The sequence below is a fragment of the Aricia agestis genome, chromosome 6 (assembly GCF_905147365.1).
Source record: "Aricia agestis chromosome 6, ilAriAges1.1, whole genome shotgun sequence".
In the NCBI taxonomy this organism is placed as follows: domain Eukaryota; kingdom Metazoa; phylum Arthropoda; class Insecta; order Lepidoptera; family Lycaenidae; genus Aricia; species Aricia agestis.
In genome coordinates this window covers 10405290-10428399 of record NC_056411.1, presented here as the reverse complement: position 1 = coordinate 10428399, position 23110 = coordinate 10405290, and the positions used below count along the sequence as shown (strand labels likewise).

Sequence of the window (23110 nt, the reverse complement as noted above, 5' to 3'; positions counted from 1 at the left end):
AAATATACAGGTTGTGGGATTCGTCCTGACTTCGCTCGCCCTGATTATGTAGTCGAAATTCAAATCAATTCCATACATTTTGATCGGCGATTCTATAAATAATCAACAAAAAAACGTTTTAGCTAAGACCCCAGACGACTGGTTGCACCGCCATTTTAGTGAAATATTGGGTATATTTGCATCTGCCATGGGGCCATCCCCAATGCATCTATATTTTAAATATTAGATGCAGCAAGTTATACAAAACAAAACAATTTTGAACTTCACAACTTTTACTCATATATCATACTGGAATAATACAAAATAACACGTGACACATTTAATTCCTTGCTCTGTAATACAAGACGGCCGCTCTCGCAGATGCCGCGACGCCGTGCCAAGTTTCCGAGTTTATTTGTCCTATATAGCTGGGTGGGACTCGGAAATCGAAGCCGTATTCAGGTAGCTCCAGCGTGTACGACAGAGGTATCCCGATCGTCTGAAATCGAAAAGAATATTAGCATTAAGCCAGAGCCAGTCTAGGAAAATTGTGCATAACTTGTCTCTTCCAATCTGAATACTTATGAAAGAGAAAGCTTGATATTTTTACTATTGATTTGCAACTCAGACTGGTTTTACAAGCAGCGTCATTATCAATTTATTAAGTAAACTTTATTATAATATGTATTATTTGTCGAAATAATCGGTACTATACTTAAGCACAGAGAAATTGCATTTAACGTAAAGCGAAAAAGTTTGTGTAGATGTGAAAACTTCAACTTTTAGATACTTCTCGTATTTTCATAGTAGGTCAGGCCATTTGTGATGTATAGACAAGTTGAGATTTTATCGAACTTTGATAGCAACGAACGGGGGAGTGTTTGTGAGTTGAAACAATATTGTCAAGTTAGTTTGTTTCTCTCATACTTACAAAACATTCGAGAATAATCTTTTATGTAGACGAATAGCTAAAAAAAGCTTATAGGTGGAGGGTCCATTAATCGGTCGGAAAATGCATAAAATATAAATAACCATTGAATTTCAAATAATACTTGCAATTCGTTTTAACGAGAGAATCATAAAAATAGAGTAACTGAATTTGAGAGATATTACAATGAGTCGTATATCAGGCGCTCTGTTCGTTCATTTTCTATTATTAATAATTCTTTTTTTTGTAATATTATATTTTATTTATTACCTGTGCGTAATCCTGTGCGCATCCAGACGTTTCGTACATCAACAGATTGCTGTTGCCAACAACGTAGTACGGTGCCTGGGGGAGCTTGTACGGGTCTATGGCCGCTCCCATGATAGCCGCTACATGGTGCTGCTGGGCCACATTGGGAGACAGCCTCGCGTCTCCGAACCCGTAGGTAATGTAGTTCCCGTAGCTGTGGATGTCCATGAAGATCTGAATCCTCTGGAGGTTAGCCTGCATGATATCTCGGACGTAGGACGTTTCCACTTCGGAGAAGGCGCTGGGTCCAGGGTAGATGTCGGAGCAAGGGTTGGAGGACACACCTACGGAGGCGAACGCAGCGTCGTAGTTGCGGTTCCCGTCTGCGCCGTAGCATGATGAACTGATTTCGGGTCGGAAAGATCGGGTTCTACGCCAAAGGCGCATCTGAAATATGAATTGATAGATTACGGTTACACAGTTAGTCTAGCATCAGTTCAGTCTATCAGTCTAAGACTGACGCCAGAATGATGGCTTACACACAAAACGGTTACACGATCATTCTCCCGTCAGTTTGGATAATACAGAGGGGCTGAACTAATTCCAGACTGACCGTGTAACCTATGTCTTGAGGTGATTTTTTTTAAATCTTTATTTAAATAAAGAGCTTTTGCCATACATGGCATGCCAGCCCCATCGTAGCTATGATTATTGAGGTGAAATCGTACTATGCGGAACTATACACTGCTGCGATACGACATGTCACGGCCGTCAAATATTATCCTTTTTTCGGAATCGTAAGAGGTAAGCGTCTGTTTATAATACGTATACCTAGGCCAGTATAAATAGTCAGTACTCAAGATGCATCTCGGTCTTAAGACACGGTTCAGGCTCTGTGATTGGTTGGCTGTCAAAATTTGGACCAATCACAGAGCCGAACCGCGTCTTCAGACCGGGTCGCACCTTTAGTACTGACGCACAGCTTAAAGCTGCAGCGCTTGCAGTAGTCTCGCCATAAAGGTAATATTAAACAATAATTATATTTGTTCGTCATAATATTATATTATGATGTCTACAATTCTGATGCCCTTGTCTTAACGGAAATGTCGTGACGTGGCCATGACCACATTAGTTCATCTTGTTTTTGTGAATTTTATATTATGATGAGCTTTTGCCCGCGGCTTCGCTCGCGTTAAGAAGTATTATTATATATAAACTTTCATCCCCTATTTGAACCCCTTGGGGTTGGAATTTATCAAAATCCTTTCTTAGCGGATGCCTACGTCATAACATCTACCTGCATGCCAAATCCGTCCAGTGATTTGGGCTGTGCGTTGATAGATCACTATGTCAATCAGTCAGTCACCTTTGAGTTTAATATATATAGATTCTTTATTTCAACTCACAGTGGTATGAGAATATTCATATCCATCCGGGTTGATCATTGGCAGTATGATCCAGTCCATACTGTCCAGTAGATCCTGGTCTTCTGGTCGTCTGTCCACGAGGCGCTGGATCATGTAAAGAGCTGCTGGAGTAACAACCCATTCTCGAGCGTGAACCGTCGCTGTCAAGAAATATATAGGCTTGCTGGTGTCCGCAAAATTGCTGGTCGAAATCTGAAATTTTCATAAAACAAAGACTAAAACCGCATGTTTAACGATTACTCAACTTTAATTTGATGAAGATTTTAACGTAAATATCATATTACATCAATTGGAAGCTGTTAGGGTGAAGCCAAACGAGCGTAATTTGTGAGCTGTGAGTCGCAGAATTTCGGTTCGGCAGAATTCTGCTGCATTCAGTTTCATACAAAAGTCATGTTTGATTCACACGAGCGTAATTTTGTGAGTCATGATTTTATGAAAAGATATTTACGCGGCAGAAATTCTGCGATTCACAACTCACAAATGACGCTCGTTTGGCCTCACCAAGCATTTGTGTATCATCCCACAAAAAATTACGTATTGAGTTATGAATGAAGTCATGTCCTTTAAATCATTCAGAACAAGACAGCATTTATAAATTATAACTCAAAAAAAAATTTTGGGTTAATACACAAATGCTTAAGAGCGACTAATTAAAGTTAAGTCATAACTAAATGTTTTTGAGTACGGCCGATAGACCTATGAAACATAATAAGATGGTCTTACTTTAAAAGAATCTGGCCATGCTTTGGTATTGCTGCACACCACGCACTCTGCGAATACGCCATTTGATTTGCATTGACGTGGTTACTGGTTATTTAAGTTCGACAAGTAAAGAAGCCTAAAACATACTCATTAAATTATCACAATATACTTACTTTAAATACTAAATTAGAAGCAATAGTTCGAATGTTACATTTCACTAGCTACCTCTACGAAAAAGCCAACGAACGCTACGTCGCTAATTTATCAAAAATCTCCAAAAATTTTAACCGGCCGCGGTAGCCAGTCGTTCGTTTACGCGACGCCTTTAAGTATACTGCAATAAAAATCTTCTACCCTTATCATAGGAAAAATTTTGCGTGTATTTTTTCGACGGCCTTATCTTGGTAATGTGGGCATAACGTTACTCGGAAGCTTCCGTTATCGTTCGGTTTACCGCGCGGTCCCGGGCTGCCGATACTAAACAAACGACGCGAACAAAGCTCGAAACAGTTTGCTATCTATACGATTAACTTTTAAAATTGAAAGAAAACAACAACAACAACATTATTTTTTGTAAAGAAAACATGTACCATCATTTCGTACAATCAATTTTGACAAGACAATATCATTCGGGCTAGACTTGATAACCCCCTATATTGAACCCTACCAAATAATACATAAAATAAACTAGCTATTTGACCGATCTTTGCTCGGTATTCTATGAAAATTATATTTTCTGAAAATGATTCCTAGCTAGATCGATTTATCGCCCCCGAAACCCCCTAAATACTTACTAAATTTCATGAATATCGTTGGAGCCGATTCCGAGATTCCAATTATATATATTAAAGATAATTATAAGATTCATATTATATTAAAGATATAAGATTAATGTGCAATATCATGTATATGTCGCAGTCATCTGGTCCATCTGCGATTCGATTGAATGACACCATTCAATTGAATGACTCGGCCGAACGTCGATTGAAGATCGTCCCTCAACGTACAACTAGTTAGCGATTTATAACATAGCCCTTTGAAGATAGCGAACATGAAATCAGTGGGGCAATTGAACGTATTTCACTTTTCTCCCACTGCGGCACTAGTAGTCACTAAATCAAATATGGCGTCAAACAGCTCGCACAGCTGATATCACTGTGTTGATATTATGTCGATTAAATTTACTTTAATGTGCTTTATTTGTAATAAAATAAAATGACAGCGTCGATTTACCTGCCCTATTACTACCCCGTTAATGGCTACTTAATATAAAATATTATATCATCCTATTTAACGACTTCACTATAATAATTTTATTATGACCTTTAGTCACAACGTTAAACATCACAGTCAACGTCTCGACGAGCTGTCCTTTAGTCATTCAATAATTGAATGGTGTCATTCAATGAATGCGCTAGTCATTCAATCGAATCGCAGAGTAAACCAGATGACTACGACATATACATTAAGTATACATGTATTTAAGATTAATAAGTAATCAAGTGTAACAACATTTTTATAAGAATTTTCTAGGCTTGCTCTTTTGATCTATCATTTGATCGCCTCTTTCAACTGATCATAATATTAATTAAAACCAACTTTATTATTAACACAGTGTATCCTCCTACTCGTCTGAATCGAACACTATTGGAACACACACACACACACACACAATCGTCGAAATTTAATTAAAACTTGCGCTGTCGTCGTACTATTGTACAAATTGAATTCACGTACCTTCACATACTTAATGGCTCTGCCCTCGAACGATGGCCCCGCGTTCACCAGCGTCACTATATCCGGATGCTCTTGAGCTACTTTCTCCAAATAGGCATCGACCTGTCAAAAAAGTTGGTTCAAAAATGAAGTACATTAAAAGAGTGCCACTCGTTGTCCTATTATTGGCACCTTAGGTGAAGGATGAATTTATGTAGCATGAGTTCTTAATGTGCCAATGTTTTGTGTTGTATACTAACAATATTCACTGCTCATTCTTTTTCTCTAATAATATGGAAAACGGTTAAAAATGATCAGTTCTAAGCAGTTTTTGAGGTGCTGAACGATCTTTTAAATTAATTTAATTTTAAAATTTGTTTGCATAGGTTAAGTTATGTATAACATGAAAATCGGTTCACAGACGGCGGAATAATCGTTGAACATACAAAAATAAAAATAAAATCCACAGCCGAACATTATAACCTTCTCCTTTTTGGAAGTCGGTTACAAAACGAATGCTTTTTATTAGAAAAAAATAAACCTTTTCTTAAAAATTTACAAAATTATGTAAGTAAGCACACTTTTTTAGATTAAAATGTAACACTGAGTGTATCCCTTTGTTAGAAATAGGAATTCTTCCAATTCAACAGAATTCAACTAGCGGAAGCGTTATTTAAAACGTTTTATTGTTACTGCGAGCGTTTGAATAGAAAAACCACTTTGCAGTAAAATGATGTTGTAGTAGATGCTTAGCGTATTTCTGCATCCGACTTGTGCATATTGTATTTTTATATTATAAAAGATCAGAATCCAAATTGTCGTATTGAAATTAATTTTAAAATGATTATATACATGATCGTCTTGATTAATCTTCTCGACCAATCACAGAATACTAATTCTTCATTGCCAAACTAATATCTAGTTTGGCAATGAAGAAAATACCAATTAGTAAGCGTCGGGTATACTTGTTATAAATGTGGCTCATTTGAAAAATGTGGACCGTACAGCAAGTCGCCCGTAATAATTGCAAAGACTAACTTTTACTTTCTTGCTGATTGTCCATATTGCGGTGGAGGCGGAGAGTATTAATTTCATATTAATTATTCCGAAAAGGTTTTCGAACATCCATTATGTCCACTTTTTGCGTTAACATGATAATTAATTAACTTAAATTAATTATATCGCGAAATTATGTTAATTATATATTTTGTACATTACAATCCCTGTAATTTAGCATTTAATTCTACGGTTTAATTCGATAGTATTCACTCGACCGAACGCAATGAGGTATTTAAAAGCCATCACTGTTTTCAATTTTACATTTTCAACGAGGACTTTTTAAATCACGGCTTAAAATTACAACAGGCAACTGGCAAGCAACTGGCAGGCAACTTGCAGGGCTACTTCTACATTATTATAGGACTTACAATTGTATATGTGGATATTGTATAATAATATTAAGTTACAAAATTGTAAACTTTATTTTAAAATATTAATTTTTTTTCTCACTTTTTTTAGTAAAAAAGTGGGTACCGTGCGAGTTCCTTACGCCGGTTCTTCTCGCCGGGTTAGTTACCGAACTGGTGGTAGGCATCATGTAGCACATTCTGAAAATATTTATTTTAAATTTATTCAGAAATAAAACAATTTTGATTTTGAACTAGTAAATCTTCTGATACTTTTAAAATTTCACAATTTAATATGTTATATTTTATAAGCATTTTTTTCAACGTCGATATTTCTGATATTGTTATTAATATTTTAATCTAACGGTAATTACAAGCCATACTAATATTATGAACGCGAAAGTGTGACTGTCTGTCGGTTACCTCTTGACGCCCAAACCGCTGAACCGATTTCACAGGATACGGACATATTTTATCCCGGAAAAACGGAGTTGCGGTCGTCATCTAGTAAAATATTATTTTACATCAGCAAAATCAGATTGTTTTCGACTTCTATCAAAAACAGTCATACATTCCTAAACAACTTTTTTAATGTTTAGCATAATCTATGAGTTATGACCAAGCAGCAAAGGAACAAAAATATACCATCCGATTTAATCCCAATCGGTACGAGAATGGGTTTTTAATTGTAATATTACCTCGGCATATCTGGGATAATCTTCGAACGGTAGAACGTTGCTCCTGCCTCGTTTCCACGCGGATATTTCCAGATCGTGCTCTTCGAATGCTCTGTAATGAAAGATAAGACTAGAAATGGTTACGTTTAATCACTTTTAACTGAGATCCGAGGAATATGTAATGAAACTATATTTGAGAAAATGTTTCAAAACTATAAGTTGATCGTAGACAATAATAATATTATGTCGTAGAGTTTTCGTAGAGGGCCGCTACGACATTTCGTTCATCTACGCTTGCTACGCCACGCAGAACGCTACGCAACGGCGCGCGGTGGTCATAATATTTTAATAACTTACTAGCTGACCCGACAGACGTTGTCCTGTCTTAACGATTTAACCATGATTAAAATGAGTATAGCTCCATACCAAATTTCATCAAAATAGATTAAATGGTTTAGGTGAAAATTATAGTTTATTGTGCGGAAACCGTACATTTTCCGGGATAAAAAGTATCCCTTATGAAGTCATTTGGAAACAGACATTGTATTTTTGAGTGTTCGCTAGAAAATGTCGTGATTCTAGTGTTTCGCCATAAAGCAGCCTAAATTCCGTTCCTTTCCGATGATTTTATGTTTTTACTGTAGAATAAATCTTAGGTATTATTTTCGGGAATTATAAATTAAATAATTAATAAATAATTTTCTAAAATTAATGTCTAAAACAAACAAATATAACAGTACCTGAACTTTGTAGACATTTTACAAAAAATAAATTTCTGAACTCACACATGATGTCTTCAGAAAAAAATAAAGTTGTGGCTTAAAGGTCTCAGCAACCAGGCCATAAGCTCCAAAAAAAATAGTTGTTACACTATTTGACAGGATTGGACAACAAATGTTTGACATGAAATAAACAAATCAGCATCTATTGAAATGATTAAGTTCATTCGAGATCATATGATTCAAGATCATTACACATATCGAGTTTTCATTATTTTTAAGATGTATTCTGCTATTCGGGACGGAAATAAATCCAACAAATCAAAAAACATGGCAATCGGTCCAGCCGTTCTCGAGTTATAAGTGTTGTAACAAACACGACTTTCTTTTATATATATATACTAGATGTCCCGCGCGGCTTCGCCCGCGTAAATTAGAAATTTTACAGAATCCGTAGGTACATTTTCCCATAAAAAATATTTCCCCCGTTTTTCCCACATTTTCCTGAGTTTCTTCTGTCGTATTAGTCTTAGAGTAATAATATAATATAACCTTCTCGATAAATGATGAGTCTTACTCGATAAATGATCTATCTAACACTGAGATAAGTTTTTAAATCGGACCTGTAGTTTCTGAGATTGACGCGTTCAAGCAAACATACTCTTCAGGTTTACAATATTAGGTAGATATAGATTTTTTTTAATTATCGCTTGACAAACTCGAGTCTCGATCTAAAAGACTATGAAATGGTATAATATGGTAGTGATGATGATGATGATGATGATGAAGAATGTAATTTGCATAGTAGCATATGCTTTCTGTTCTTAAAACAACGCCGAAACTCCCAAACTTGAATCTATAAAGAATCAGGAATTCTCTCAGCACCTTCCGAACCACGGTATACCAGGTATATCTCGGTGCAAAATCTTACTTGTTGGTAGCATATGCTTAGAATACTTCTCACGAAAGCGAAGTCACCATATGTTTCCCTATAAGTTTTGAGGAGTTCCCTCGATTACTTATGGATCCTTCATCAGATCACCACTTTTCTGAATATAATACCAAATTGGGATGATACCCTATATACCAAAAGAAAAATTTTGAAAATCGGTTAACAAACGGCGGAGTAATCGTTGAATATAAGAAAACGAACATAACACCTCCCCCATTTTGAAAGTCGGTTAAAATTGTAGCCTATGTATTATTTATTTAATATTTTAATCAGCACATGAATTGAATAACAAAATTTTTTTCAAATTAATCGTAGCACCATCTGTCAGGACAAACTAAAATTGAAATAGAATAATATTGAATGCGATGATAGCGCCGTCCGCCGGATCTAATGTAAAACATTCCAAAATCAACAACTCCTTATAAATAAGAAATTAATTGAAAAAACATTTTCCAGTAGACCAAACTGTAAATCTAAACCATTCTCGAATCTCCACGAACACACACAAAAAATTTCATCAAAATTGGTCCAGTCGTTTAGGAGGAGTTCAGTCACATACACACGCACACAAGAAATATATATATTAAGATAGATATATATATATATATATATATATATATATATATATAGATATAGATTATATTTAAAGGCTTATAAACTCAAAATTTGAAAGTACAAAGTTATAATAAAAAAAATCAATAATCTTCAGTATATCAACATTCCTTTCCCCGTTTTAAATTTTCTTATTTTGTTTATTATACTCATGATATCAGCTTCCAAAGTAAAACCAATTTTTCAAAATTCAAGCATACATTCAGCATCTCCTTAGGATTTACAAATTACTTTTATTTGATTACTTGTATTTGAAACACACGCCAATAGATCGACAATATCATATACTGCATGTTCCCCGTTTAAGGGGGCGACTAACCCTAAAGTGTCGATTTTATAATTCATTTTTATACTTGAAAATAAGCCCCGAATTGTTTCATTTTCTAAAATTAAATACAACATTATATTTCAGAGAATTCAATCTGAGCAAAAACAATATATCTTAAAATTTTCTCGATAGAAAAAAATCAAAAAGATGCATCTAATTCCCACGAATTTTTCATTTATTGCCATAACCGTGCATTGAACTAAGTTAATATTTTAACACATCGTATTAAATTCTATCATTGAGAGATCGACCAAGCGGATTTTTAAAATGTTGTATATTTATCGAGTTATTGAGAAAAAACTAATTTGGCGATGAATCCGCGTCGTCCTTTTTCACCTGGCATATGAAAGACGGGCGTGAGTGTGAAGAGAGAAGGACGATGTTTGATTTTTGGGGTTCCAAATTTCTATATTTGAATTTTCTAAATTCAAATATAGAAACAATTTATATTCATTTGCTAGAACTGATGCGATGTCCGTATCAATTCATATCACATCAAGTATGAGATATTAGCTCTCCTTTAAATGAATAAAAAAGCTTCAATCTTCCGAAGCGAATCGCTTTAGAGTGCAGCGGAATGAATGCACAGCGGGAACACTATGAATATTAAGTACACATACTTTATAATATCATTTTACTCTGATACGTGGAAGAAAATATAATGGATCGCGCGGATTATGAAGCATTATAGAGTATAAAACAAATAATATGAGAGATTTGAAGAGTAAAAAGTATTTTAAATGGTGATGAAATCCCTAACACTTGTTGAAAAAATAGCAACTACAAACGATTCCCTTATTATAATTAATGTTACCACATCATTAAGAATAAGAACGTTTAAGCCAGCCTTACAGGACTATTTTATAGTCGGGTGCCGAATTTATAATATTGGAACGAAGTTCTTTATCGCGCGTTCGGCGTAAATCTGAAGGCTAAACAGAACGATATTTGACCTTGATTTGACCTCGACACTTTTTATTAGTTAGCATGTTAGGGGCAGAGGGCGTTGATATTAAGTATTCCTGTGCGTCAACTAGACGGGGTTTTTTTAAATAATTTTTTGAATGTATGTATACAGGTTTTTTGAACATAAGAAATAAATTCGTTCCATTCGGGTGTCCCTTGACACCTCTCAAGTTTTTTTTTTTTTAATGAGAGTAGGCCACTTTATTTCCGCCGCCCTATGTTATCTGTAGGGCCTCTATGGACTCTGCGGCCCCTCTAGGTCGTGACCTATAACGGCCTATTTATAAATCCGGGTCTGTTTATAGTGCCCAAAAATGCTCTCATGTTTCAGTGGAACGGATAATCTAACACGATTGGCGACAAAACAAGCGTAGGATCGCACTTCTTTGGACGGGAACTTTACCTATACAATATACATACCTCATCAACACTCAACCTATTAACTACCAGACTAGGAAAACGTTTCAATAAGTCCTTATCAGTTTTAGTTCAATAGTATATGCCTATAAAAACATAAATAATAATAGTCTACCTGTATTTCCATCTGTCTATACAACCACCCTTACAATACAGTAGGAATTACTCCTGCATTTTAAGAGTCACCGTACGTATTTATGTGGGCCGTCGGTGCACCTGGGTGGTACTTAGTACTTAATGTACCTTGGCCGGTTACATCTAGCTATTAACCTGGCCATTTATTCCACTGACAAGTAACTCTGTAATTTAAATATCTACGTTTAAGTCGCAGTCAAGTTAAATGTCGTGTAACTAGCATGTCTCTTTGGACGAAAAATTTAACCTTTTAACGACATGATCACACTGACAAACTGATGCCGCTAACCGCAACAAAGCGACAAAAAAGTGATACAGCAAGATGTATCATAAGACAACGGTTACACGCTCAGTCTGGCATCAGTTTAGTCCATCAACCTGAGACTGACGCTAGAATGATGGCTGAAAAGTACATAATAATGAAATGATCGATCCGTCAATCAATCGTCTACGATCATTCTCCCATCGTTAAGACCAAACTGGTGGACTGAACTGAGGGCCTAGACAAGTGGCAAGCGTTTATCGTAAACGCCAACAAAATGTATGGGATTTGACATTAGTGCGATATGCTATAACGATTCACGAGATACGTTATAGACAGCGAAGTCCCAATAATTACTAGGTTCCGTTTTTACCCTTTGTATGTAACGTAACTAAGCTAATGAAGCGATGAGTTATGTCAAATCGCATACATTTTGTTGGCATTTACGATAATCGCTTGCCACTTGTCTACTAGGGCTGATGCCAGACTGGCCGTGTTAGCGTTGTCTTACATATTCTAGTTCGACTTTGTCGAAAATTACAAATCTGAAATAAGTCTCTTTACGGCCCGTGACAGCTCGTAACAGTAGTAGTGTGGTAGTAAGAACAACATTTTGGAAAGATTTAGAATTCAGTAACATATTAATGTTATATAAGAATGTGATTATTGTTAAATCGTTAAAAAAGAACGTATTTGGTTAGGTTATCAGTGATGCGAGACAGCAGTGAAGGTTTGGAATATTTGTTCTATTCTCAGTCGCGAATCGAATATTGTGGCTAGCTGCAGCAGTTGGCAGCAATTCTACTTACTGTGCGACATCTCGCAGATGAACATAATGGTCGAGTCCCATGGTGTCCAACTTCTCCATCAGTGAGACTGTGTTCTCTCGTGACACCATTACCATGGCATCACGCAGCTTCGGGGTTCCATGCTGCCAAACATCCAGGTCCAACTCCAACTCCAGACTATGTATGAACTCCTTATGCGTCGCATTGGTTAGTTTTATGCCGTGCACGGAATATCTGAAAACAATTAGTGTTGTTAAAAACTATTACTATTACTCGACTACGTAAAAATTTAAAAATAAATGTGACAGGCTATAACAAATTACAGTCTTGTACCTATCATTACAGTCTTAATCTATTGAATAAGAATAAGAATCATTTATTCAATTTATCGTAACAAAAACACCACCATTATAAAATAGTAACTACACAGAAAAATAACAGAAAAAGAACTTAGGAATAAAAAATAAATTGACATCTCATTTGGACTAAAGCACATCATCAAAGACTTTATTTTAATGAAACTGAGCAAAATTATAAAGTTCTGAATAAAACCTGCCGTTAAGGAACAATATAAACTGGTTTTAATCGACTTAAAAAAGGAGGTTATCAATTCGACGCGTATGTATGTAATAATTCCAGAACTGCCTAATTTTCGTTTATTATGTAAGTCTACACCAGCGTCTGAACAAATGTGCCTTTCAAAATGTATATAATATGTATGTATGTTTTTATGTTTGTGTTCGCATATCTCTGGAACTGCCGTATCGATTTCAGTAATTATTTTTTAATAGAATAGAATAGTGCAAATTTAATCAAAATCGGTACAGTAGTTTTGGAGGTAGGGAGTTTATTTCTCAATTACGTACAATTTTGAATTCGGTTTAATCTTTTTTTTAAATACAGTTAAGTATTACGTTTCTGACAACATCATTATTATATTCTTGTAACACGGGATAACAATAAATCTTTGTATTTAAATTCAAATCGAGATACACCGGGCTACAAAAGTTATGAAAACCTCCGCTGAACTTCGTAATCCTGCTTATAATGAAATCGCTGACAAATCTTTTAATAGATTCTATCCCCTTCATAATCTGGTACACAAAATACGGTATTGTCATTAGGGAATTTAGGATTTAAAACACAATTTTATAAACGCGTACCTGACTGTCCACTTCTCTCTATCTCTTCACGCTTAAACGGCTGAGCTTTTTGACGTGGGAGAGCCATGCTTTTGCATGAATGTGCCGGCTTGACCAGAGAAATACCACGGGATCACAGAATACCAGCGTGAAACAGCGCTTGCGCTGTGTTTCGCCGAGTAAGTAAGTTTACCGGAGGCCTACCTACCCTTTTCCCTTCCCTACCCTCTCCTATTTCCTTCCCTACCCTCCCCTATTCCCTTCCCTACCCTCCCCTATTACCCTATTCCCTCTTAAAAGGCCGGCAACGCACCTGTAGCTCTTCTGATGCTGCGAGTGTCCATGATGGGCGACGGAAGTTGATTTCCATCAGGTGACCCGTTTGCTCGTTTGTCCCCTTATTTCATAAAAAAAAGGACTGATTAAGAAGGGTATAGAGACTTTGGGTTATTGGATAGTCTTTTTAGGATTAGGTTATTTGATAGTTTGAAATTTACGGTTCCACCGCGATAAACAAATGCATACAAGTTTTAAAAGCTAAATAAAACACTTTGCCAAATATTAAACTACTTATTTAGAAGAGACAGACAGAAAAAGAACACAAGGGCCTAGCCAATAAGCCAAGTGGACGATGTCAACAAATAATATCTATTCTGAAATATTTACACAATAATATAAACCAGACGGACATTTGTTGCCTAGAAACGAGCACATTGGCTCAGTATGTTTTCGGTGTTCTAGATATATTTTTCAAACAACTGAGACGGCTACGCGAGAAAAAAACTTAAACTTCGACCCACTTTCCTCCGGGAAATTTGTTCAATTCCATGAGTGTGTTCTACCGCTGGACCACAGTATAAATAACGTATAGTAGATCTACATATATGATTTCAGATTATTAAAAGTAGCTACACAAAACAGTATCATGGCAAGAGTGGGAAACATTAGTCCATAAAGTTAATATACCTAGCGGAATAGAGAATCAAAGGCCTTTGCAATCGAGATGTCACCATCAATAACACTGCGTGGTAAAAAAAAGACGTGTGATACATGACAGCAGAACCAAATTTTTTCATCTGTTGGACGTCCAGTCGGCAATTATCGGCACGTTGACAATTTAATCTCTTAGATTTTAGAAAGATGCTTGTGTAAATGTATATGTAAACAAATTTTACACACAGACGTAAATCAATTTCGGTTTCATTTGACAGCTCGAGATTGTTACTCTATTCCGCTAGGTATATTAACTTTATGCATTAAACTTATATCTGTGACCTGTGTAAAAAACTAGGCCTTTTACATCCGTTGTGGATGATTTATACAGTATTTTTCAGAGCGAAGTAACCACTCCTCAAATACTGGGACAAGATTTTTAAATGTCCGTATTGTTGCCCAAGCGCATACGGCATTCTCTCATCATAGTCGGCCTAGTCCAGAGGAAAGAACTAGTCAATACGTCTGGGACCAACTATGTGCGGGTTTCCTCACGATGTTTTCCTTCACCGTACGAGCGTCCGTATAATGTACTTGAGATCAGAAAATGTCTCATAGGTACACGCCTCCACCCGGGTTTGAACCTGCACCCTCTAGGAGTGCGAACCGAAGGTCTGCCCATTAGGCCACGGACACTTTCCTACCTGTGTAAAGCGATCCTTATTTTCAAAGACACGGCGGAGTTTTCCTACTGTCTACTGTCTGTTATTTATACTGTGGTTGTACTGCGGCTTGTTTCTCTTTTACCGTGAATTTTACGCTATCGTACTATGATCACAAAAGTTTGATTTTGAGAGAGTTTAGTTCATTGAAAAAGAAAAAAAATTGAAGAAAATTTTTTGAATAATAATAATAATAAATGGCTGTTGGAAATGTTATGTGGTTAATATAAAATATTCTATTAGGTTGGGGAAAAAGTTTCTTCACATTTTATATAAAAATTCAAAAGGTTTTTTTATAAAGTTTTGTTACAGTTGACTAAACTCTAAAGTACGTATGTAGGTGACATTTTGTTCGATAACTATTTGCCATCTTGTTAGTAGGGACATACATGATCCCATTGCTAAGTATAAATAAAAATTTTGGGGCTTCTGATGAAAAAACTGCGACAAGTGGTTTTAGCAGTCCTCTTGTGATGTCAACCGGAAACTGCCTAAGGAATTCTGGAGCGACCGAAACAGGTGGAAATCTGGAGGTGCAAGGTCAGAACTATAGGGCGGATGCATTAACACCTCCCAGTCAAACTCCCGCAATTTTTGCTGAGTAGCTAAAGATGTGTGAGGTCTAGCGTTATCATGGTGAAAAACCGCACCCCTTCTGTTGATCAATTCCAGCCGCTTTCTCTCAACTTCTTGCTTTAATCTCATCAATTGTTCACAGTACAGTTCAGAATCGATGGTCCTGCTTAAAAGCTCATAATGAATAATGCTCTTCCAATCCCACCACACACACAGCATCACCTTGTTGCGAGTTAGCCCGGGTTTCGCCACAGTCTGTGAAGTCTGACCGGCCCTTGACCACGATCTTTTACGCACGTTCTTGTCGTACGTGATCCACTTTTTATCACCAGTCATCAGCTTCTTCAAAAATGGTTCGGTTTCATTACGTCGTAATAAAGAACCACAAATGAGTACACGGTTCATTAGGTTTCTTTCAGTGAGCTCATGAGGCACCCAAATATCGAGCTTTTTTGTGTACCCAGCTTTTTTCAAATTCGCCAAAACCGTCAATATCTATTATAATATATGGCGAAAAGACTTTTCCCCAAATAATATTATAATGGGTATTGACGAATTTTATAATAGTATTACAAAATCAGTTGCAAATAGTAATAAATTGATCATAAAACGTTGATTGTAAAACTTATTTCTGTAACTGCGAAACGTGAATTTCATGCTTGCTCATACTGAAGTGAAATTTAAATTAAATGAAAAAAAGTCTCGCTCAACGCCTGTGAAAATCTAATATAATTTAAAAGTTTTACTACAAACAAGTTTATTTTTACACACTCATAACGCAAGCACTGTAGATAATGCTATCATAATATGTTTTTTTTTTCTACTAAAAAACATAAACATAGGCACTTCATGACAATAAATCACAAATTACAGTACGTCGACCATGGTAGACTAACAATTTGAAAATGTTCGGTTTTTCATTCATAAATAGAGTTTTTATTTATGAATGAAATTTATATTCATAAATAGAGGCTTTGAATATGGTCGGGGAAATTATTTGAAATTAAAAAATATTTTATGTATTGCCTGATATATTAAGCCGTTGATGAAGTAGGTAAGTTACCACGTTTGTTCAAATTATAAATTAAAAAATTGCCCGTTATAAACTGTTACTTATCTACGTCTTTAATATGATTAATTACGAGCTTTTGCCCGCGGCTTCGCTCGCGTTAAGAAGTATTATTATATACAAACTTTCATCCCCTATTTGAACCCCTTGGGGTTGGAATTTATCAAAATCCTTTCTTAGCGGATGCCTACGTCATAACATCTACCTGCATGCCAAATTTCAGCCCAATCCGTCCAGTGGTTTGGGCTGTGCGTTGATAGATCACTGTGTCAATCAGTCAGTCAGTCACCTTTGAGTTTTATATATATATATATATATATATATATATATATATATATATATATGTAGATTATAGAGTACTAAGAGCGACCGTGACTTTTGTTTCGCTAATATCTTTCTATCTTCTTTCACTTCGTCTCTTCGTGGGTCTAGCTACTCTAGCGGATCTCCAACTACCTTATGGGCAAAGTCGAGGGAAATTTGCCCAGAAGTAGATTATTATATTATACCAATGCCAAGCGCCAGCTGTTCTTAAAAGCCTACTCTTAATAAACCAAAGCTCAGCACGAATGGGCTTTAAAATATTAATAGTGTACTTACCCCTTATAGACATCATGTTTTCCAGCGACCACGGCATAAATGCACAAAAATAATATGACGTAAGAATACCTTAGCATTTTTACGTTCAATTGAGCTCCACGTGTGAAAAGAACGTTATATTGTAATAATTTAATTCATTTTATCAGTAGACTAGCTGATGTTGTAATGATAAATTAAAGATAAGATTAAAAAATATGTTATCTGATATTTTTTGTACTATCAAGTTTTTCTTGGGCTTCCCGAGTAGTTCATTTTATGGAGCCATCAAATGCATCAGATTAACTTACAGACGTATGAAATAATAATATTAATAATAATAATATCTATGGACGCTTCACACCACGTCAGTCTGGCCCTGTGGTAAGTACCTGAAGGACTTGTGTTACAGGTACCAGACAACGGAAATATATTTAATACTTTTATACTATACATATATTTAAGATTTTTATTATATCATACACATATTTAATACACATCCATGACCCAGGAACTTTGAAAACTTTTTGTTCCGTCGGCGGGACTCGAACCCGCGACCCCCGGCTTGAGCTACCAACGCGCTCACCACTGAGCCACAGAGGTCGCCTATATAATTATATAGGCGATAATATAATTATTTTTAAAGTACATTTTACAATAAAATATATACGGAGTAATCTGCACAAATCCACAGCATCAAAAAATAATTAATGTTGACCAAAAAATGTATAACATAATATACATATTCTAATTACAACTAAAGTGGGTTTTTTGGACGTTATTTTGATAAATTATTATGTATCAAGTACTTACCATAAAAAGTGAAAATCACATTCATAAATGATTGTACTTGCGTGCGCCTTTACTGAACTCTCCTAATGTTTGACCTTTACAAAATATTGAGTTTACAAAGTTTTCCCAAGCAATTTGTGTTTATTATTACTTTGTGCTTATTGGAAAATTTAGACTTAAACTTATAATAATATTTGATTTCAAATTTTACAATATTGATCCTACAGGAATTTCCTGTTCATCGTCTTGTTGAAATGATGAAATGAAGCCAATGATAACAATGTAAAAACATAAAACGTAATCAATATCATCAGTATAAAGAAAAGCTTAACCAAACATGGCACAGCAATCGTAATACTCTTTAATCCATGGCGCTACTCTTGGAGATTAAAAAAGTTATTTACTCAAGTAATTGATTTTCATATCGGCCGTAAAATGAGCATAAATTAAAGAGCACCGCGCCCTTAATGTTATTAAGCGTCGTAAGCACATTCTCAAATGAACGAAAGCGACAGGCAATTATCGTTCGTGTGTTTTATGCAACGTGGCGTTTTAATATTATATACCTACACATGTATTGTGTGTGTGTAGAATCTTTAAAAAAATATAACAAAATCTATATATATATATATATATATATATATATATATATATATATATATATATATATATATATATATATATATATATATATATATATATATATATATATATATATATACTAGCTGTCCCAGCAAACGTTGTTTTGCCATATAAATAATTTTTGGTATGAAAAATGCTCAATATGCTCACATAATTTCATGAGAATCGGTCAAGCCATTTCGGAGGAGTACGGGAACGAACATTGTGACACGAGAATTTTATATATAAGAAAACTCAAAGGTGACTGACTGACACAGTGATCTATCAACGCACAGCCCAAACCACTGGACGGATCGGGCTGAAATTTGGCATGCACGTAAATGTTATGACGAAGGCATCCGCTAAGAAAGAATTTTGATAAATTCCAACCCTAAGGGGTTAAAATAGGGGATGAAAGTTTGTATATAATAATACTTCTTAACGCGAGCGAAGCCGCGGGCAAAAGCTCGTTAATTATACTTTTATAGCTCGTGAGTCGTGACTTATTGCGATTATCACGCTGAAAACGTACTTATTTTCCGGGAAAAGGCTCGTGTGCTCTATTTCAGAACTCAAGAAATGTGCACACTAGATCGACTAGACTCTGGAGTCTAGGCTCATCAAAATCGGTTCAACGCTGTTAGCATCACGAGTTAATAGACAGACAGACACACTTTCGCAATAAGAATATTTCTCTTTTATGCCTTCCTTCAAATGATAGAAGTTTTGAAGCCAAGCACAATAAGTCAAATCGATATAAGTAATAATATAATAACCGTCGAATTAACGAAACAACACTTTTCTAATTTTTTGCAATAACTATATTTTGCATTTAATTACTATAGACTAGATGTCCCGCGCGGCTTCGCCCGCGTAAATTAGGAATTTTACATTTTCCCATAAAAATACTTCCCCCGTTTTTCCCACATTTTCCTGAGTTTCTTCAGTCGTATTAGTCTTAGCGTGATAATATAATATAGCCTATAGTTTTACTCGATAAATGATCTATCTAACACTGTGATAAGTTTTTTTAATCAGACCTGTAGTTCCTGAGATTGACGTGTTCAAGCAAACATACTCTTCAGGTTTATAATATTAGGTAGGTATAGATTTTTTTTAAATTATCGCTTGACAAACACGAGTCTCGATCTAAAAGATTATGAAATGGTATAATATGGTAGTGATGATGATGATGATGATGATGATGAATGTAATTTGCATAGTAGCATATGCTTTCTGTTCTTAAAAAAACGCCGAAACTCCCAAACTTGTATCTATAAAGAATCAGGAGTTCTCTCAGCACCTTCCGAACCACGGTATACCAGGTATATCTCGGTGCAAAATCTTACTTGTTGGTAGCATATGCTTAGAATACTACTCACGAAATCTAATCTCTCGATTACTTATGGATCCTTCATCAGATCACATTTGTGAATATGATACCAAATTGGGATGATACCCTATATACCAAAAAACAAATTTTGAAAATCGGTTAACAAACGGCGGAGTAATCGTTGAATATAAGAAAACGAACATAACACCTCCCCCATTTTGAAAGTCGGTTAAAATTGTAGCCTATGTGTTATTCTGATGTATAAGCTATATTATTGTAAAGTTTCATTAAAATCCGTTCAGTAGTTTTTGCGTGAAAGAGTAACAAACATCCATACATCCACACATCCATACATCCAAACAAACTTTCGCCTTTATAATATTAGTAGGAGTAGGATATACCCAAGTCTGGTTTTTTATAGCCTGCAATTAATAATATCTAAAAATGTATTAGGCGTTTTAATGGTTTAGGATTAGTCTAATGTCGGTCAGGCTGCGGGCTGCGGCGTTTGGGCGCGACCTGGCACGACACTAATTAGCTTATGATCACATAAATTTCCTCGGCATTAATCAATGTCAATGTTATATTAAGGGCCGTCGGGGTGACGGGAATTGCGGCGCTAGAAATGGCCGTTGTTTTCGCACAACACAAATATAATAAATGCTCCTTTTCATTTTTTTAAGTACAACAACGGCTGAGATAGAAATAAAATATAATATTAATGAATTTGATACATTATTTATGTAGTTGACTGGGAAATTTACTAAAAAACTATCGTGTGCTCTTTGGGCCGGAGTCGAGAATGGAGGAGAATATAAAGAATAAGTAGAGAAGGTTTTACGCCTGGCAGTTGCGTAGAAAAAACATGATTGTTTTTTTAAAGATTGCCTTAGGGCCGGGACACAAAAACACGATACGACGTCGTTTCACGATGCGTATCGTGTTTTTGTGTCCCGGCCCTTAGGCCCAGGCCTTGTCGTGTAACGATCGGCAGTGTTACAGCCCTTACTTAAAATGATGTAGTTGGAAAGCAGGTAGCAACTTTCTAGTCTAGGTATCTCGACAACTACAGGATATTCAAACAAACTCACATATCACTTATTTAATGATGAAAATAAATTAAAACTACTAGGAACGTTTATACAACTTGTAGTCATTATTCGGCGATGAAGGCAGGTGAGGGTTACAGCGTCATCTCTTACACCGGCATATACGTTTCAGCGCGCGCTTGACACCCGCGTAGTAATGAATCACTTGCTCCTGAAAATTACAAATGCAAATCAATTTTGGTCTACAGGCATGGTTTTGAAACTGCCTTTGTTATAATACTCCCCACACCGGTTTCGGTGACGGTGGCCGGTTTCATTGAAACCAGACCAGGTACGCAGGAGTACTTTTATAGTGCCCAAGTGTGTGCGCAGTACACAAGAGCACTCTCTATTCCTTTACTCTCATAACCCAGTGGGACGGAAGACCGACACGACTGGCGAGAGATCAGGCGCAGGACCGACTTTTTACATGCCCATCCGACGCATGGATCATCTTACTTATCAGACAATCAGGTGATCAGCCTGCATTGTCCTAACCAAACTTGGAAATAACATCTTTCCAACGCGGGATTCGAACCCACGACCTCCGGAGTCGAGAGCGACGCTCTAAAAATATAAAAAATGCCTTTGTTATATTAATTATTTAAAGTGAGTATAGTGTGTATATGTCGTAGGATGATTTGATAAATCCGTGTTTTCGCGAAAATTCTAGGGATTTCGCGAAAACACGGATTTATCAAATCATCCTACGACATATACAAGGTGTAACAAAACTAAGTGATAATACCTTAGGGATACTACTTTCACAGCGAAGTCTATATCCGTATATATAACCGTATAGAACCGTACATTTTTCGGGGATAAAAAGTATCCTATGTCCATTCCCGGGATATATCCGTCCCTCAGTACGTATATCCGTACTAAACATCAAAATCGGTATAGCAGTTTGAGCGTGAAGAGGTAACAGACTGAGAAACAACTTTCGCATTTATAATATTAGTTTGATGGATTTGGCATTAAAAAATAAAATAATAAAACTAGCTGGCCCGGCAAACACTGTTTTGCCATATAAATTATTTCTAGTATCAATATAAAAAGTAGACAAAACCTATTCTCAGGCCTAACGAATGTACTATCAGAGAAGTTGATTCCTAGGCAGATGGGGGACCTACGTAGTTTGGTCGCGTTACGTCAAACCCAGCCGACAGATCACAATTAACATTGATTTGACATGATCCGACTAAATGACGTTGGTCTATCGACTGCCTAGGCATCAATTTCCTCGATGGTACATACAAAATTTCATTAAAATTGGTTAGGCCGTTTTGGAGGAGTTCGCACACAAACATTGTGACATGAGAATTTTATGTATTAGATTGTAAAGTAATAAATCCCAGCACAGTCGGGATTAGGAGTGAATGACAGGCATTTCCTCGAACCCGCCTGTGCTTCGATTGTTTGTAATCCTTCGAATTATTGCGGGCCGCGTAGGGGCCGCTTGATAAAGTTGTCTATGTCCGAAAAAATGCAGTTGTTGTTACAACTTGCTAATAATTATAGTAAACAAGAGTGTGCGTTGCTTCTAATACAACTTATAAGACTATAGAAAATATTACTCCTGAACGCGATTAAGAACCAGCTATTTCACCATTTTCTGATAAATGCTGGATAGGTTATCCACAACTTAACTTGACAGAAGTATAGATTATCTGTCACATAAGTTGTGGATAGCCTCTCCGGCACTCATCAGGAAGTGGTAAAATAGGCCCTTAGACATTTACCACTAGAGAATTTTTTTTCGTAGGCAAATAGCATACCAATATTATTTTGGTCGGGTTATGTTCAATCAATATTTGCCAGTCAATAAGCCAGTTGGTTGAGCTTATATAACCCGACCAATAATCTTCTATCTGTCTGCAGCTACCAATTGATGGTACAAACTCTAACAAAACCTCTCCGTTAAGTTCAGTGTTTTTAATGGTTAAAATTTCTCGTCAGTTGTTAGTATTCTTTCGTTCAAAATAAAAGGCT

At 36.0% G+C, this 23110-nt stretch overlaps 2 protein-coding genes across 3 annotated transcripts in view; both read right to left on the bottom strand.

The window, feature by feature from the left end:
- Window positions 1-261: 261 nt before the first annotated feature.
- On the bottom strand, window positions 262-17417 carry LOC121728146 (carboxypeptidase B-like). The gene is made up of 7 exons (XM_042116262.1): window positions 17309-17417; window positions 12288-12500; window positions 7109-7199; window positions 5026-5127; window positions 2563-2775; window positions 1178-1603; window positions 262-478 (listed from the first exon to the last, which is right to left on the bottom strand). The coding sequence occupies exons 1-7, from the start codon at window positions 17383-17385 to the stop codon at window positions 320-322; spliced, it is 1281 nt and encodes a 426-aa protein (XP_041972196.1). The 5' UTR covers window positions 17386-17417; the 3' UTR covers window positions 262-319.
- A 3700-nt stretch (window positions 17418-21117) lies between these two features.
- The window catches only part of LOC121727900 (potassium channel subfamily K member 15), a 32359-nt gene continuing 30366 nt past the window's right edge, over window positions 21118-23110 (bottom strand). For both annotated transcript variants that reach the window (XM_042115945.1, XM_042115944.1), the window contains exon 11: window positions 21118-21290. In XM_042115945.1, coding sequence (XP_041971879.1) covers window positions 21222-21290 — 69 coding nt within the window. In that variant the 3' untranslated portion in view covers window positions 21118-21221. The remainder of the gene's footprint in view (window positions 21291-23110) is intronic.

Excerpts from the sequence above, each read along its gene's own strand:
- LOC121728146 (XM_042116262.1), bottom strand. The coding sequence starts at position 17,385 with ATGCTAAGGTATTCTTACGTCATATTATTTTTGTGCATTTATGCCGTG. Across the intron at positions 7,200-12,287 it reads CATCTGCGAGATGTCGCACA|AGCATTCGAAGAGCACGATC; the intron begins GTAAGTAGAATT and ends CTTTCATTACAG. Across the intron at positions 2,776-5,025 it reads GAGCCATTAAGTATGTGAAG|ATTTCGACCAGCAATTTTGC; the intron begins GTACGTGAATTC and ends TGAAAATTTCAG.